Consider the following 14,810-nt stretch of genomic DNA (forward strand, 5'->3'; position numbering starts at 1 on the left):
ACAATGTTGATAAGACACAAGATTTGGTTGTTGCTAAGCAGTGTTTATCCTAAATCAAGGACTTTTTTGTGTCTCATTCTCTACTAGTGAGAGAAAAGCTCACAAAAGCTGAGTGGGAGAACAGCCAGAACAGGTGACCCAAACTGGCCAAAGGATGTTCCACACCACAGAACATCACATTCTGTACATAAATTGTGGGAGTTACCTGAAAGGGGCACTGATAGGAGTTCAGGGACAGGGTCTGCCATCAGCTGGCAGGTGCTGTGATTGTACTGTGCATCACTTGTGGTTTTTTACCTTGTGTTTTACTACTAGTACTATCATCATCAACTATAATTATAGTATTTTACTTGGTTTCAATTATTAAACTGTTCTTAACCTACAAGTTTTATTTTTTACTCTCCTCCCCATTCCACCGGGGTGGAGCCAGCAGCTGTGTGGTGCTCAGTTCCCAGCTAAATCACAACACTATGAGTGCCATCAAAATACGTTCTAAAATCAAAATTATGCAGTCAGGGCTATCTTGTTTGTGAACAGTCATTTGTAGAATTTTTTTTTAATGTCTACTCTAGCCTGGAAAGACTTGAAGTTTCTCCCTGCTTGTGAAATAGGTTGTAACATAAGAAAATTCTGAAGGTTTTTCTGACAAATGAAAACTACCAACTGGAACTTTTAGGTACAAACTATCCTTGCTAATACTTGAGACACAAATCAATACTTGCTTGCAGCAGGTCTGCTCTTTTGAAATACAGCTTCGTCACTGCAGACCTCAGTAATATTAGTACCTGTAAGGGCAGAAATTCATACTGAGCATATTAAAGCTTGGATTTGCTAAGGTGAGCTAGATCTGTACAGGGCAAGTCCTGATCCACATACTTCTCTAGCAAGCTGAAGATTTGACAGGAATTCAAGCAGCACATTTCTGTCCTGGCTGAGCTCATGGAAGAAACACAGCACTCCTGTTCCATCTTCCCTTCTGTGTAAAACTGACTCTGTGCCAGCAGGTTTGAGTGACCACAGAAAGTACAGATTGCAATACAGGGAGCAAGGCAAATTGCAGGAGCATTTCTCAAAAACAGGAGAACCTCCACTGCAGGCAGGGAGCTGTGCAGGAGTTTAAAGATTAAAGTTTTAGCTTTGGTACCCATGGCCTTTTATGAATATAACCCTTAACTTCTTGGTAAGCTCCATCAACTTTGTTCAGCTTGTCTGAAAGGAGCTTAGTTAAACTGAGATTTATGCCACTGACAGCAAATAAACTCCAAAATATTACCATCTCCATATGTGTTTTAAAAGGCTTGTTATGCTTTAGCATTTGGTGAAAATACTGAAATTAAACTTCTGCAGATTAATATTTTGTTCGGTTCCCAGTCTAGCACTGAAGCAAAACATGATTGCCATCTATTGCAGACTCATCTCCTAAAATCTCAGTAACTGCAGGCTACAGTTTTGTAATGACAATGCTCTGCTGAAAATCAGGAGTTGAAATGACTGACCTGAATAATACTGTTCACCTACAGCTGAGAAGTAAAACACTAATTATTTTTGAGAGACATTAAAAATAAAAAATGCGGTGGAAGGGAAAATCAGCAGCATAGCCCCATTTTTGAGCTTGTAATACCTTTAAAATTTCACATTGCTGATTTAATATGTCCACCAAAAACAGGAGAGCTGCACCTCTTAAGCTTCTAGGGAAGGATCTTTGGAACAGCTTCTCTGTTAAGCAGCAATACCTGGATATAACTACAGTCCAAATCCGATGGACTAGGCTGGACTGTGGTAAAGGCTGTGGTTTATTTGGAATACTTATTTTACTTGAAATGCGGACAGAGGACTAGCACCTTTGAATTTCTTTGTGTAAGAGATGACCTACCTCACCATTTCCCCTTTCCAATTCCCCCTCTCAGCGGAGGGCTCGGTGCCGCGCACATTGTCACTGTCACTGTCACCCAGGACAGCCCAGCTGGGCCCCTGTTCTTGGGGGAACCGAGCTGTGCACAGGGCTCTTCGGCCTCGCCCCGAGCTCCCTGAGGCCGAGCGAGGCGTTGATGGCACACGGCAAAGAGCCGCCGGGGTTCATCCCCCGGGCCCGCCGCTGTGCCGCCTCCGCACCCCGCCCCCGGACCAGCGGAGCCCGCGGGGCTCGGCCCGAACCCCCGGCTGGACCCGCTCCTGCCCACCTCTCCTCAACCCAGCCCAGCCTGGCTCACCCCGTCTCGGCCCGGCTCTCCCAGCCCAGCCCGGCTCTCCCACCCCCAACCCATCCCGGTTCTCCCACCCCCAACCCATCCCAGCTCTCCCCGCCCCAGCCCAGCCCCAGCCCGGCTCTGCCCGCCCCAGCCCAGCCCAACTCTCCCCAGCCCATCCCAGCTCTCTCCGCCCCAACCCAGCCCGGCTCTCCCCGCCGGCTGTGCGGTCCTGCCGCGGTCTGCGCGCTCTGGCCGCCGCTGCTCCGGTGGTTCCCCAGCCCTGCTGGCGATCGGCAGCGCTGGCATCGCCGCTCCGGCTCCGCGGGCATCCCGGCGCTGCCCGAATCCCGGGGGCTGGCGGCGCGCCCCGCGGCTGCTGCGCGCAGGCAGCGAGGTGCGCTCGCCCTCCGGCCCCGCCGCATCCCCGGCGCGCCCGCGGAGCCCCTGGGCACCGGCGGCATGTCAGCCGTGCGCAGGAAGTTTGGGGACGAGTACCAGGCCGTGGGCCTCGCTCGCTGCAGCGCCCGCAGAGAGCGGCAGCGCTTCGTGGACAAGAACGGGCGCTGCAACGTGCAGCACGGCAACCTGGGCGGCGAGAGCAGCCGCTACCTCTCCGACTTCTTCACCACGCTGGTGGACCTCAAGTGGCGCTGGAACCTGCTCATCTTCCTGCTGACCTACACGGTGGCCTGGCTGGTGATGGCCTCCATGTGGTGGGGCATTGCGTACCTGCGCGGTGACCTGCACCAGGCGCACGGGGACGCGTACAGCCCGTGTGTGGCCAACGTGTACAACTTCCCCTCCGCCTTCCTCTTCTTCGTGGAGACCGAGGCCACCATCGGCTACGGGCACCGCTACATCACGGAGCGCTGCCCCGAGGGCATCGTGCTGTTCCTCTTCCAGTCGCTGCTGGGCTCCGTTGTCGATGCGTTCCTCATCGGCTGCATGTTCATCAAGATGTCCCAGCCCAAGAAGCGAGCCGAGACCCTCATGTTCAGCCGTGCCGCCGTCATCTCGCAGCGCGATGCCAAGCTGTGCCTCATGTTCCGTGTGGGCAACCTCCGCAACAGCCACATGGTGTCTGCCCAGATCCGCTGCAAGCTGATCAAGGTGAGGCCGGCAGCGGCGATGGGTGGCACAGGGCACTGGGGGGCACAGGGCGCTGGATGGCACAGGACACTGGGTGCTACACGGCATTGGGTGGCACAGGATGCTGGGGCACAGGGCTTTGGGTGGCACAGGACACTGCGTGTCACAGGGCTTTGGATAGCATAGGACACTGGGTGGCACAGGGCTTTGGGTGGCAGAGGACACTGAGTGGCATGGGACACTGGGTGGCACAGGATGCTGGGGGCACAGAGCACTGGGTGGCACAGAGCACTGGGGGCCACAGGACACTGGATGCTACAGGGCACTGGGTGGCACAGGATGCTGGGGGACACAGGACACTGGAGGGCACTTAGGAGCACAGGACGCTGGGTGGCACAGGGCACTGGATGGCACAGGACACTGGGTGGGACAGGGCATTGGGTGCCACAGGATGGTGGGGGCACAGGGCTTTGGGTGGCACAGGGCACTGAGGAGCACAGGGCTTTGGATGGCACAGGACATTGGGTGGCACAGGGCACTGACTGGCACAGCACTTTGGGTGGCGGTGGGCAATATAGGCAGGGTTGGGCCAGGTGCAGGGCTGGGCACAGAGGAGAGGTAGCCTGGGACTACCCCTGTGTAGCCCCTGGCAGCTGTGCCCTGCACTGGGGGCAGCCGTGCTGTCCCTTGGCATGAGGTGAGAGGATGTGGCTGTGCTGTGTGCAGGACTGTGCAGAGTTTCCGTGTTGCTGTCTGCAGCAGGAGCCATAAAAAAGCCGGGCAGGCTGGATTGTGAGGCTGGAAACTGTGGATTGAGAAACCCAGTTTGGTCAGGATGGATGTGGCAGGATGCAGGACAGCTGCAAGGAGGGGTACTAAGGCATGCTGCTCAGCAGATGATGGCTGGGAATAAAGAATTGATTTGTGGTGGTATTAAACTGGGATAAAGATCAACCTTGACCTCCTCTTCCTCTTGGGGAAACTTGCAATCCCTTATCCCAGTGTTGCACCTGGTGACCTCACAGCATTTCAGAGGGGTTGTATAGATGCTTTGGTGGAAACACCCTTTGATTGTCACCAGTATTAATCACTGACAATGGCCAGTATAATTCAGGATGCAGGAAAACTGAAATTCAAAGGAGATCATAACAAGCAAACAAACAGAAAAATCAGGACAGAAGAGTTTAGCAGTCACAGAAGTCCAGAAGCTAAATTGGGCTGGAGCTAAGCCCAAGACTAAGCAATGGGATTAAGCAGTGTAGCATCTCACAGCAGCTGTGACTTGTCAGGGGAGCATGCTTGGTGAGGAGCTCTGTCCAAAGCTCCTCAGCTGTTGATCCCAGTGATGACATTAATTTCAGGATATCATATTTGACTGTATAAATGTTCTGTACTCTGTCTGGTAATTCTCTCTGGCCTTTTTGATAATCTGCATAAACAAGCATGAAGCAGTAGGTGACGTGGCAGTGGTAAATATGAAAGGTTGTTTCCTTCTGTTCTGTGCTGAATGCTAGACTGAGCTGTTAATTTTTCATGCTACAGAATACCACTTAAAATGGAGAATCTGCTGAGATTTAAAAAGAAGTTGTCTGTATATATGGGAACAAACTGTGAGGAGTTACACTGGAGCAATTTTTGTAGGAATTGGAAAGCCAGCTGAACCATGGTTTTTGTTGTTTTCTAGCAGAAATCTCCTCTCAAGTATTTAATTCTATCATTCAAAACGGAATGCAGATCAAAGTGGAATAAAAATGGGGTCACTTTGTGTTTCTACAGAGATGGCAACTAATTTTCTTTTGAAATAAGACACTGAATATACAGCCTGATGTCCTTTCTGCTGACAATTCTATTGCTACACAATGCTGATACACAGATGACTGGGACAGAAAACTGAAGGACATTTGATGGACCTACATGACCACTGTGTTTTAGGATAGCTGTTTTGTAGGCCAGACAATGAATCAGTGAGCAATTCTTAATTTCTTTTTGGTGTGATTATCATGCCCATGTGTTGTCCTCTAGCTGCTTTGAGACCTTTGACAAACACAAGCTATGATCAGAAGATTTAAAATTGAATGTGCAGTAGCTGCACCCTCAGTCCTCATTGAAAAGTGTGGTGTTAGTTCTCAGAAAGGTGGGACTCTTTCTGTAAATCCTTGTCACCGAGCTGGACACACCATTCTAGGAGCCAGTGGTGGCTGTTCAGATGGCCCTTGAATTTCCATCAGCTGCTTTGAAGTAGTTCTGTGTGTCCTCTAAACTTAGGGTGAATGTGCCAGAATTTGCTTGCTGTCTTCAGCAAATCCTTGTTGTGCTTTGAGCTCTGGCCTCTGTCCTTCCCTGCAGTGCTGCCAACAGCTGATCTTGCTAAACTTCTGCACCTGATCAGGTAGCCAGAATTTTCTTTTGTACTGGTGTCACAGTGAAGGAATGTGAAGAAACACATCACATTTTTGTACATGAGCTGGGAGATGTATTTAGTAGGGAATGTGCTGTTTTGCTCAGACCAATGGAGCTCCAAGGATTTACCTTTGTAAAGTACACTCACCTAAGTTTGTCTGAAAAGCATTTACTGACAGTCTGATGCATACCCTGACACATTCAGTAAACTGCAATGGTGCTGCCCACTGGGCTGGCTTTTCTTTATACATTCAGTAAACTACAATGGTGCTGCCCACTGGGCTGGCTTTTCTTTGGGTCCAGGGGCTGTGCAGCAGCATGGCAAAGTGATATCTGAGGCTCTTTTTGGACTGAGTTGTGGAGAGTTTGGGAAACAGTTACAAGACTAATGGTGTGTGTTTCAGCAACCATTAGGTTTTTTCCAGAAACCTAAGTTTTTCTAGTTACAGAAGCTGTAAAAAGCAAAATCCTGGGGCAAGAAATGTGAAAAAAAACTCTTTGGAACTAGCTGCTGGAAATGTGCAATCTCAGGTCCTGGACTTTTTAATGTCCCAGTGAACTGTATTTTTCTGCCTGTTGATTCCTGGACCTTTCTAGTGTGCCTAAGGCAGCAGCCACCAGTATGGCAATCAGTTTTGAATTTAATTGAATTTTCTAAAACTCAATCACAGTACATATTTATACCTTCTCTTGATGTGACTACGTATGCCATTGATAAACATGACAGTGTTGCTGTGTAAAATCATCTATACTGTGTTTCAGCTAGTATGAGACATTTTGATTCAGAAAGCTGAGGAATGTAAAATCATCATAGCCTGTTTTCAACATGTGGTAACAATAGTTTTGAAAATACAGTTGTGAAGCATGATAGCCACAGAGGCAATAAGGTTTGGGTTAGAACCAGCAGGCACCTGTTCTTTAGGCTGCACTTGCTAACAGCTTTGAATAAGCTGAAAGCAAACAAAATTGTAACAGAAAGTTTGTAGATGGCAGGTGACAGGCATTGGAAATAAGTAAGAAGATTACAATATCTTAAGAAGATACTGTGATTTCCATAAGCTGATAAGTAGGGCAGAAAGTGCAAAAAAAATATGTTTTTAATATTACAGAATTGTTCAGACTGGAAGGAACTTCAGGATGTTTGTGGCCCAACCTTCTGCTGAAAGTGAGCTAGGAGATCAGACCAGGTTACTCTGGGCTTTTTCCAATGTAGGTAGGAAACATCTAAGAAAAAAAAACTGCACGGCCTTGCTGGGCAAGCTTTTCCACTGCTTAACTGTCCTCATAATGGAAATGTTTTTCTTCAATCCAATCCAAACTTCCCCTGTTTCAGCTAATACCTGTTGTCTCTCATTCCTGCCAGGCACCTCTGTGAAAAGCTTGACTCTGTCTTCCTGATCACTTCCTCTCAGGTTTTGGAATGTTTCTCTTAGATCCCCCTCCATGCCTTCTCTTCTCTGGGCTCAACAGGTCCAGCTCACACAGGTCATATTTACAGCATGGGACAACTAATAAAATAAAATACAAATAAAAAAGAAATAAAATAAAAAGCAGCAGTGATCCCAGGAATTATCTATGGTAGAGCTGCAGGTATAATGTCACAGCAGAAAAACTCCACACAAATCTTCAGCAATGATATCAAAGTAACAAAATCATATTATTGCAGTAATATAAAATATAATAACACTTCTTGCAAGCTGATAGTCTGAGTGTGGGGGAGGAGCAATGAGCATGTACCAGTTTAGCATTTTCTAGATTTTTATGTTTCTCTATAACATGCTACAATATTAAGCTTGACAGTGCTGCATTTTTGAATCCCACTTTTTCTGCTCCAGTGCTTAATTAGTCCACCTGGATAACAAAACATAATCATGTGAGTTCTCTAATGACTGAACTGACAGAGGGTTAATAATAATAAAACTGCATCATGTCCATTAAAGGGAGATATGCATGTTTATGCATAAACAGGGTTTAGAAAAGCAAAGAGAATGAATAAAGGATAGAAGTGAAGATTTGAAGAGCATGATGTATTAGTTCAGACATTAAAACAGATTAAGTGGTGATGCAGTGGAAGTCTGCCTAGTAATAAAAACTGAAACAAAGATCCAGTGGCAGAAAGTTAAAGGCACAGGAGCCTCTTCTTTTTGTGGTTTTTTTTCCTTAGCTATGAAGCAATTAACCTTTGGAGAAATTCTTTGAGACCTTTAGATTATCCATCTCTGACCACATTTAAATTGCAAGCTAGGGCATTTCTAAGTTACTGTGCCCTTGTTCAACATGTATTAATCTGCAAAATTTACATGTCTTTGTGTTATGTGGATGGTCAAAATAAAGAATCACAATTGTTCCTTCCAGACTTATTCCTGACGTTTTATAGTCCTCTGTCTTGTTTTGTGATCCTTTGAGTAAAGCTGTATATGTAAAAAACAAAGGTCACTGGCTAGGAGGCTGAACCTCTTGGGGCTATTAAGCTCTCCTCATTCAGGTTAACTTATTTTTATTCAACAAACAAGTTTCTGTAAAAAATCCTCCATGCCCTGCATAAATCAATCCTGTATGTAAGATACTGAATAGCACAAGCACAACCTTCTGCTTTCTCCCAGATCTGTTACCTCTAATCATCCTCACTGGGTTTGTTTACTGTTGAATGGATTTGATTGAAGACTCTTGCACAAAGAAAAATGATGTGTAGATCAAACAGCTCTTAAGTCAGTCAGGAACAGTTTGTGCAGAAGTGCACATTTTTGTCCAGGTAAATGCATTTGATAAAGCTTCAGGACAATTTGAGATCTAGATGTTTGTTCGTACAGATTTGTTACCTTGGAGCAAAAATCGTGCCTGGGCAATCGATTTGTGCACCCACTGCAAGAACAGCCAGGGAACCAAAGCAGTGCCAGAATCTGCAGCTCAGCCCTGCAGCCCTGTCCCTCAGCCCTGCAGCTCATCTCTGCAGCCCAGCCCTGCAGCTCAGCTCAGCCCTGTCCCTCAGCTCTGCAGCCCAGCCCTGCAGCTCAGCCCTGTCCCTCAGCTCTGCAGCCCAGCCCTGCAGCTCAGCCCTGCCCCTCAGCTCTACAGCCCAGCCCTGCAGCTCAACCCTGCAGCTCTGCAGCCCAGCTCTGCAGCTCAGCCCTGCAGCCCAGCCCTGCAGCTCAGCCCAGCCCTGCAGCTTGCCTCAGGAAAAAAGAGGTTTTTGCAGTAGACTGATTCCACTCTTGCATATAGCACAGACTGTCATGACTGCTATGTAGCAGTAGTGTTGATTGCTTTTATCTCTCTTTCAAATCATAAATAATTTGTGAAAATGCTCTCACACGCAATCTGGTATTTTCTCTGTCTTCATCAGTAAAGCAGAAATTGGCTCTTGTCCTCCTGTGCAGGGAGAACTTTGTTACTTAGACGGGAAGAATGTTTCTTCCTCAGGGACGGAACAAGCATGTAGAACACAGATGAAATCACGGATTTTATTTAATGATGAGCTGTACTCCAGCTGCTGCCTGGCTGGGGATGCAATCTCCAGTAAATACCAGGCACTTATAAAGTCAGCATTTTTAAGGCAGGAGACAATATGAAGATAGATCCTTGGGGATTTTCTTTAAAGACAGAAATTTTCTTAAAAGAACTCTAATCAGATCTAAGTTGATGGTAAAACTGCTGCCTTTGGCTTGCTCTCAATAAACAAAGTTTCCAAGCAGTGGAACCTGTACATTTGTCAATACAAATGCAACACAATTTAAACTATTAATTTACTAATTTATGATAGTATAACTTATAATAATATTTATTTATTTATTTATAATCAAGCAATCTTCTTAAAAAATTAAGTGCTTTTTAATCAAACCATAAGCAGGAAATATATTAAATAGGATTTATATCAGCTGTGCAAAGCTTCTAATTTTGGTGGGCCATTTCCACCAGAGACCTTCAAAGCAGTCAGGTGAGGAGGAGCTGCCTGGCCAACTGGTGTAATTTTTAATTAGACTTTGAATACCCAGGAAAATTTGGAGGGAACCCTATGGGGTGGAAGGAAGCTCCCATATCAGTATTTTAATTGGACCCATGAAATGATGGGAAGAAAAATGAGGCACTTGGCTTAATAAGTTCATTGTTAAGGTCAATATACAGTAGGAGGTACCTGCAAGGGATGGTGGCACCATCAGTATCAATTCAGGTGGATTTTGTGAGAATGCCACTTACCAGATGTGCTGTACAATTTCTGTGTTTACCTTTGAGTTAGTACATCACAGTGTCTGCCAAACAAAAGTAACATCCAAAAATAATGGAACGTAAATTCAAACAACAGAATAAAATGTGCTCAGCTTGCAGATTTTGGTCTTGTTAACAGGAACTTTTGCCACAGGATATTCATGTTGAACATCCATTACAAGACATGTAGTGTGTGGTACATGACATTTTTGTCAAAGTGTATAAATAAAAATATATATTTATATGTCACAGTAAAGTTTGTAGGTGGTGATGAGATCTACTGGCATAATGAGAAAAGTCAAAATTGGTCTTGCATGGCAGCCTCACAGTATTTAGCATTACTTACATCTCCATTATGAAGCCCCCAGACCTAATTCATGGAGCTGATAATGTCATGGAAGAGGCAGGTTTAAACTTTATTGCACTGATTTTATGTTTTGCCTCACACAGTGATTATTAAATGATCTTTTTATCTTTAGTCCAGACAGACACCGGAGGGAGAATTTCTGCCACTAGACCAGTGTGAGCTGGATGTTGGATTTGGAACTGGAGCTGACCAGCTGTTTTTGGTTTCCCCTTTAACCATCTGCCATGAAATTAACTCAGAGAGCCCCTTTTTCTCTCTCTCACAACGATCACTGAGGAGTGAGCAGTTTGAAATAGTTGTCATCCTCGAAGGAATTGTTGAAACTACAGGTAAGGCAGAATAATCTGCATACTCTGATTTTCAGTCCTTGTTTTCAGTGCTGATATTTTTAGCAAGGCAGCTGTTAGTCCTGGATGCTCCAGCATATCCTGCCATATGCTGCAGAGTTTCAGTGGCTCTCCCCAGCCAACAGAGACCTCCCTTCCCCACAGAGCTCTGCACTGCCAGTTCCCAAAGTGGCCAGTGAGAGAGCCTGGCCCTCTGTGGAACAGCTCCTCACTCTTAGAAGGCTTCTGTTTTAAGGAGCACCACTCTGAAAGGAAGCTGAACTTTAAACGTTGCTGCAAAATTCCTTTCAGCCTAGCTTGCATTCAGAATAAGAAATCCAGTTTTACAGCACAAATACAGACCTTGTAGTCAAAAGGATTGTAGGCATATGTGGTTATTGACAAATATGAGAAGAGTTTTGTTTCTTTTTTAAATTTGGGTAGGTGTTGTCCAGATGACACTGATTTTGTGGTCTTTTGTTTTGAGGACTCAATTGTTTTATGAATCCCATGAAAATGGGTTCCAGTTATATGAGGAGCTCTTTATCAATGATCCATAAGTACTGTTAAAGTCCAGATCATTCAGTATGGTCATCAGCATTCTCATCTTCTTCCTTCTTGTGAGGATTTGTTAAACTTTGATTAATCACAGAGCTTTCTTGTACTTTCCACAAGATTAGCAGCTGCCTCATTCCTGCCTTGGAGAAGTGGGGTCCCTTTGGTGCAGCTGTGTGCAGTCATCTCTGTCTGATTGCTCTCCACTAAACAAATACACAATGCACTGGGGCAGAATGCTCTTTCACTTTGAGGATGGCATCTTTAGATCCCTGCAGAGGCCTCATCTTACCCTGCAGCTGAACCATTTATTTTAGATAAACATGCATTCATAACCTCCCTTAATGCAATTACCTGTCTGGATATTTAAAGGGAGACATTTTACACTTGAGAATCCATGTGGCAGTAACCAGAGAGCAAATCAGAATTTGGGTTTACTGACTGCTAATTCTGCCTCTGGAGAGAGACTACCATGACAGGAAGCCTTACAGTTCTGCTCACCTGGGATATTTGTATAAATTATTTGCAGTGCTGTTGTGGTGAGATGGTAACAGATTTGCCACTGTGGTTAGAACACATTTTAGCTGTGAGTTCACAGATGCAAATTCTACCAATGATGTATTGTGCACTAAGTGCAACAAAATCTTCAGTGAGTTTACAATTCCACCTGTGTCTGAGCATGAAAGAGTCTCTGCACAGCTTTTGTCTTGACACAGTTTGGAGAAAATGTAACACAGCCTACAGAAGAAATGCAAGATCATGTTTTTTATTTGTTGTTGTTTCCCTCAACACCTGATCCTTGCCAAAAGATTCTGTAAGCCTCTGCCAAGCAATAGCTCTTTCTCCCAAGAAACAGTATTTATTATTCTCTCAAGGCTGAATTTGGATTGTTCAGCCTGGAAAAGGGAAGCTTTGGGATGACCTAATTATAGGCTTCCAGTACTAGACATGGTGAAGAAAATGAATTCTGTCTCAGCTGAAACCAGCACACAAGCAAATATTACTGTTTTCATTTTACATTTTGCTTTGTCTTGGTTGCAAGTCTGCAATATTTGCATAAAAATCTAGTCAATCAATTAGAGGCACTCCATTGACTCTCAGAAGATTATCTAGGAACAATTGCCCCATTTTATAATCTATAACATTGTTGGCTTGCTTGCTGCAGTTGATTTTTATCTGTCAGCCTTGTCATGTATTTTTTGTTCCATGTGCCAGTCTGCTTGCTCAGATGCTCTTGTCCATTCCCACAGGGATGACTTGCCAAGCCAGGACCTCCTACACAGAAGATGAAGTTCTCTGGGGTCACAGGTTCCTCCCAGTAATGTCTCTGGAAGATGGCTTTTTCCGTGTCGATTATTCTCAGTTTCACGCCACGTTTGAAGTCCCCACTCCTCCTTACAGTGTTAAAGAGCAAGAGGAAAACCTGTCCCAGTCATCTCTCTTGAACAGTCCTTTTGATAAGAAAACCAGAAGAGAACAGCTTTGTCCACTGGACTGTGCTGATGCTGCAGGAGAGAAGAACAAACTCCCTGCTAAACTTCAGAAGATCAGCTCGAGGAAGGAAGGTCCAGCAAGAGCCCTGGGAATGAGTTCCAGTAACACAGAGAAGACTCTCAGTACTGGAGATCTCTTGGAAATTCAAGAAATAAGTCCCACCTCTGATGATGAAGACACTGATAACAGGATGCAGCTGAAAGCCTTAAAAATAAATGCCAAAGCTCTGACTCAGTCTACCAGTGAGCTGGAGTTACAGAAGGATTTTCCAGGTATGGGTGCTCTAGAGGTGAAATTGGAAGATAATTTTCCTGCCAAGCTTTGAAAAATGAACTCTGATCACTTCTTTCAAGAGCTGAAGAAACAGGAGTTGTTGCTGATGAACTGCATTTGAGACTGCTGCCCTTAAAGAGTTGTTTCAGAGTAAATTCACAGCTTGGCTTTGCTACTTTCAGGAAGAATGATCCTTTTTGTATAATTGTTCTGTACAGATCCAATTTAGGTAACATACCAGACTTTGAGGGGCAGTAAGGTTACCCTGCCATGCCAAAGAGATTCCTGCCCTGATGATGATCAGCATGCTCATTGCAAATCTACCCTGTCTTCCATGTGTGCAGATGCTTTCTCACAAAGCAAGGATCAGATCCTTAGTCACAGAGATGGACCCAAGAAGGGTTTAACAGCACTGAAACCTGGTTTTGTGCAGCTCAGATCCTGGACTGCTCCTGATACACAGAACAGCAGAACACAAGAGGAATCTGTGACCCTGCTCAGTCCTAGTCCTGCTCTCTCTCAGTGACCCTTTGGAAGAGCCTCCCTGGTGCATCCTTCTTTCCCAGTGACTGTGGCACGCTCCCTCTGTGCTCCCAGTGTCTCATCCAGGATCATTCAGGTGGAGGAAGCAGTGTGCAATAACATTTGGGTCATTTGACCCACATAAACATGAGGATCATTTATCCTGTCCAAAACTAGACCTCAGCATTTGATTTGGTGGATCACATGCTGAATTTTAATGACCATACCACCACTCACTGTGAAGGAAACTTGAGATGAGTAGCTCAGCTTCATGGCATGTTTTATACTGCAACTCATTGAAATTTCAGGTTGGAGACCTTGTAAGTAAGTAAGTAAAAGCAAAGTGCTAAATAATGCTCCATCATTACACATCTCAGAGTTTTACTAATGGATGGTAGTCTTTGATGTTGCTGATTTTCATTTTGTTACATTTGCCTTCTCCATTTATATATTATTCTGTGATTTGGTAGATTTGATATTTATTGCTGTTCAGCTCAAACCACCTCTGTCTGTGACAGAGGCTTTTTTCTTTCCTGGTTGGTAGTAGTAATAAACACACCCTGCTGTTTTGTAAAGTGTTCAGTAGCTCAGCATACAGAGTGTTCATCAGCAGAGCACCAGCAAAGCACCCACCAACAGAAGGATCAAATTCTGCTCTTGTTATGTGGACAAAATTCAGACAAATTTGAAAGGGCTGGCAGTGGCCATACTGTTTGGCAGTGAATTTCTTGATGGTAAAGTGGTGTATCCAAGCTAGGATATCCAAGTGTGTGTATCCAAGGATATCCAAAGTGATGTATCCAAGCTTGGCTTGCAGAACTCACTATTTCTTGCTTTTGATCTGTCTGTGGTGTGAAACTGGAAAATGCTATTTTATGCAGGGATAAGATGTGCTGCTTGTCGTTGGTTATCTGTTCTCAACATAAATTTCAACAATATATATGTGCTAAAATCTGTATTTTCATTTATCAACTGTATTTGTATGGAGTATTTAGATGACAGCATGAAGTCTTAAATGATGATGACTCTCCCTACACTCCATAACTGCCAAAATTAGTATAAAATAAAATTACATCCACCTTGGGTCTCAAGCATTCTTTACTTCAATGTGTGTGTTGACAGCAGAGCAGCTCCAGGAGATGAGGCCCCATCCTTGGGCACACTCCCCTCTGCTGTGGGGCAGCAACTGGGGGGGCTTCACCTGCTTGGGGGCTTCCCTCCCTTTGTGGGGCTGGGGCACGTGCAGATGGAAATGGCATTATTAGATTGGATTATTAGATTATTAAATTGGATTATTAAATTGGACTATTAAATTGGATTATTGGATTATTAGATTGGATTATTAGATCACCAAGGTGCTGCCCAGGGCAGTTTCACTCACTTTGTGCCTTC

At 44.9% G+C, this 14,810-nt stretch overlaps 1 protein-coding gene across 1 annotated transcript; it reads left to right on the forward strand.

Annotated features, from left to right (window-relative positions):
• The first annotated feature begins 2,584 nt into the window (after nt 1-2,584).
• LOC117006617 (G protein-activated inward rectifier potassium channel 1-like) lies at nt 2,585-14,509 on the forward strand. The gene is made up of 3 exons (XM_033079155.1): nt 2,585-3,299; nt 10,361-10,577; nt 12,380-14,509. Exons 1-3 carry the CDS (start codon nt 2,649-2,651, stop codon nt 12,946-12,948), a joined length of 1,437 nt encoding a protein of 478 aa, XP_032935046.1. The 5' UTR covers nt 2,585-2,648; the 3' UTR covers nt 12,949-14,509.
• The last annotated feature ends 301 nt before the right edge of the window (nt 14,510-14,810 follow it).

The sequence above is a fragment of the Catharus ustulatus genome, chromosome 23 (assembly GCF_009819885.2).
Source record: "Catharus ustulatus isolate bCatUst1 chromosome 23, bCatUst1.pri.v2, whole genome shotgun sequence".
In the NCBI taxonomy this organism is placed as follows: Eukaryota; Metazoa; Chordata; class Aves; order Passeriformes; family Turdidae; genus Catharus; species Catharus ustulatus.

Bases quoted from the DNA above. Each gene is read 5' to 3' on its own strand.
- LOC117006617 (XM_033079155.1), top strand. From the start codon at position 2,649: ATGTCAGCCGTGCGCAGGAAGTTTGGGGACGAGTACCAGGCCGTGGGC. The intron at 3,300-10,360 runs GTGAGGCCGGCA...TTTTATCTTTAG, and splicing joins TCCGCTGCAAGCTGATCAAG to TCCAGACAGACACCGGAGGG. The intron at 10,578-12,379 runs GTAAGGCAGAAT...CCATTCCCACAG, and splicing joins AGGAATTGTTGAAACTACAG to GGATGACTTGCCAAGCCAGG.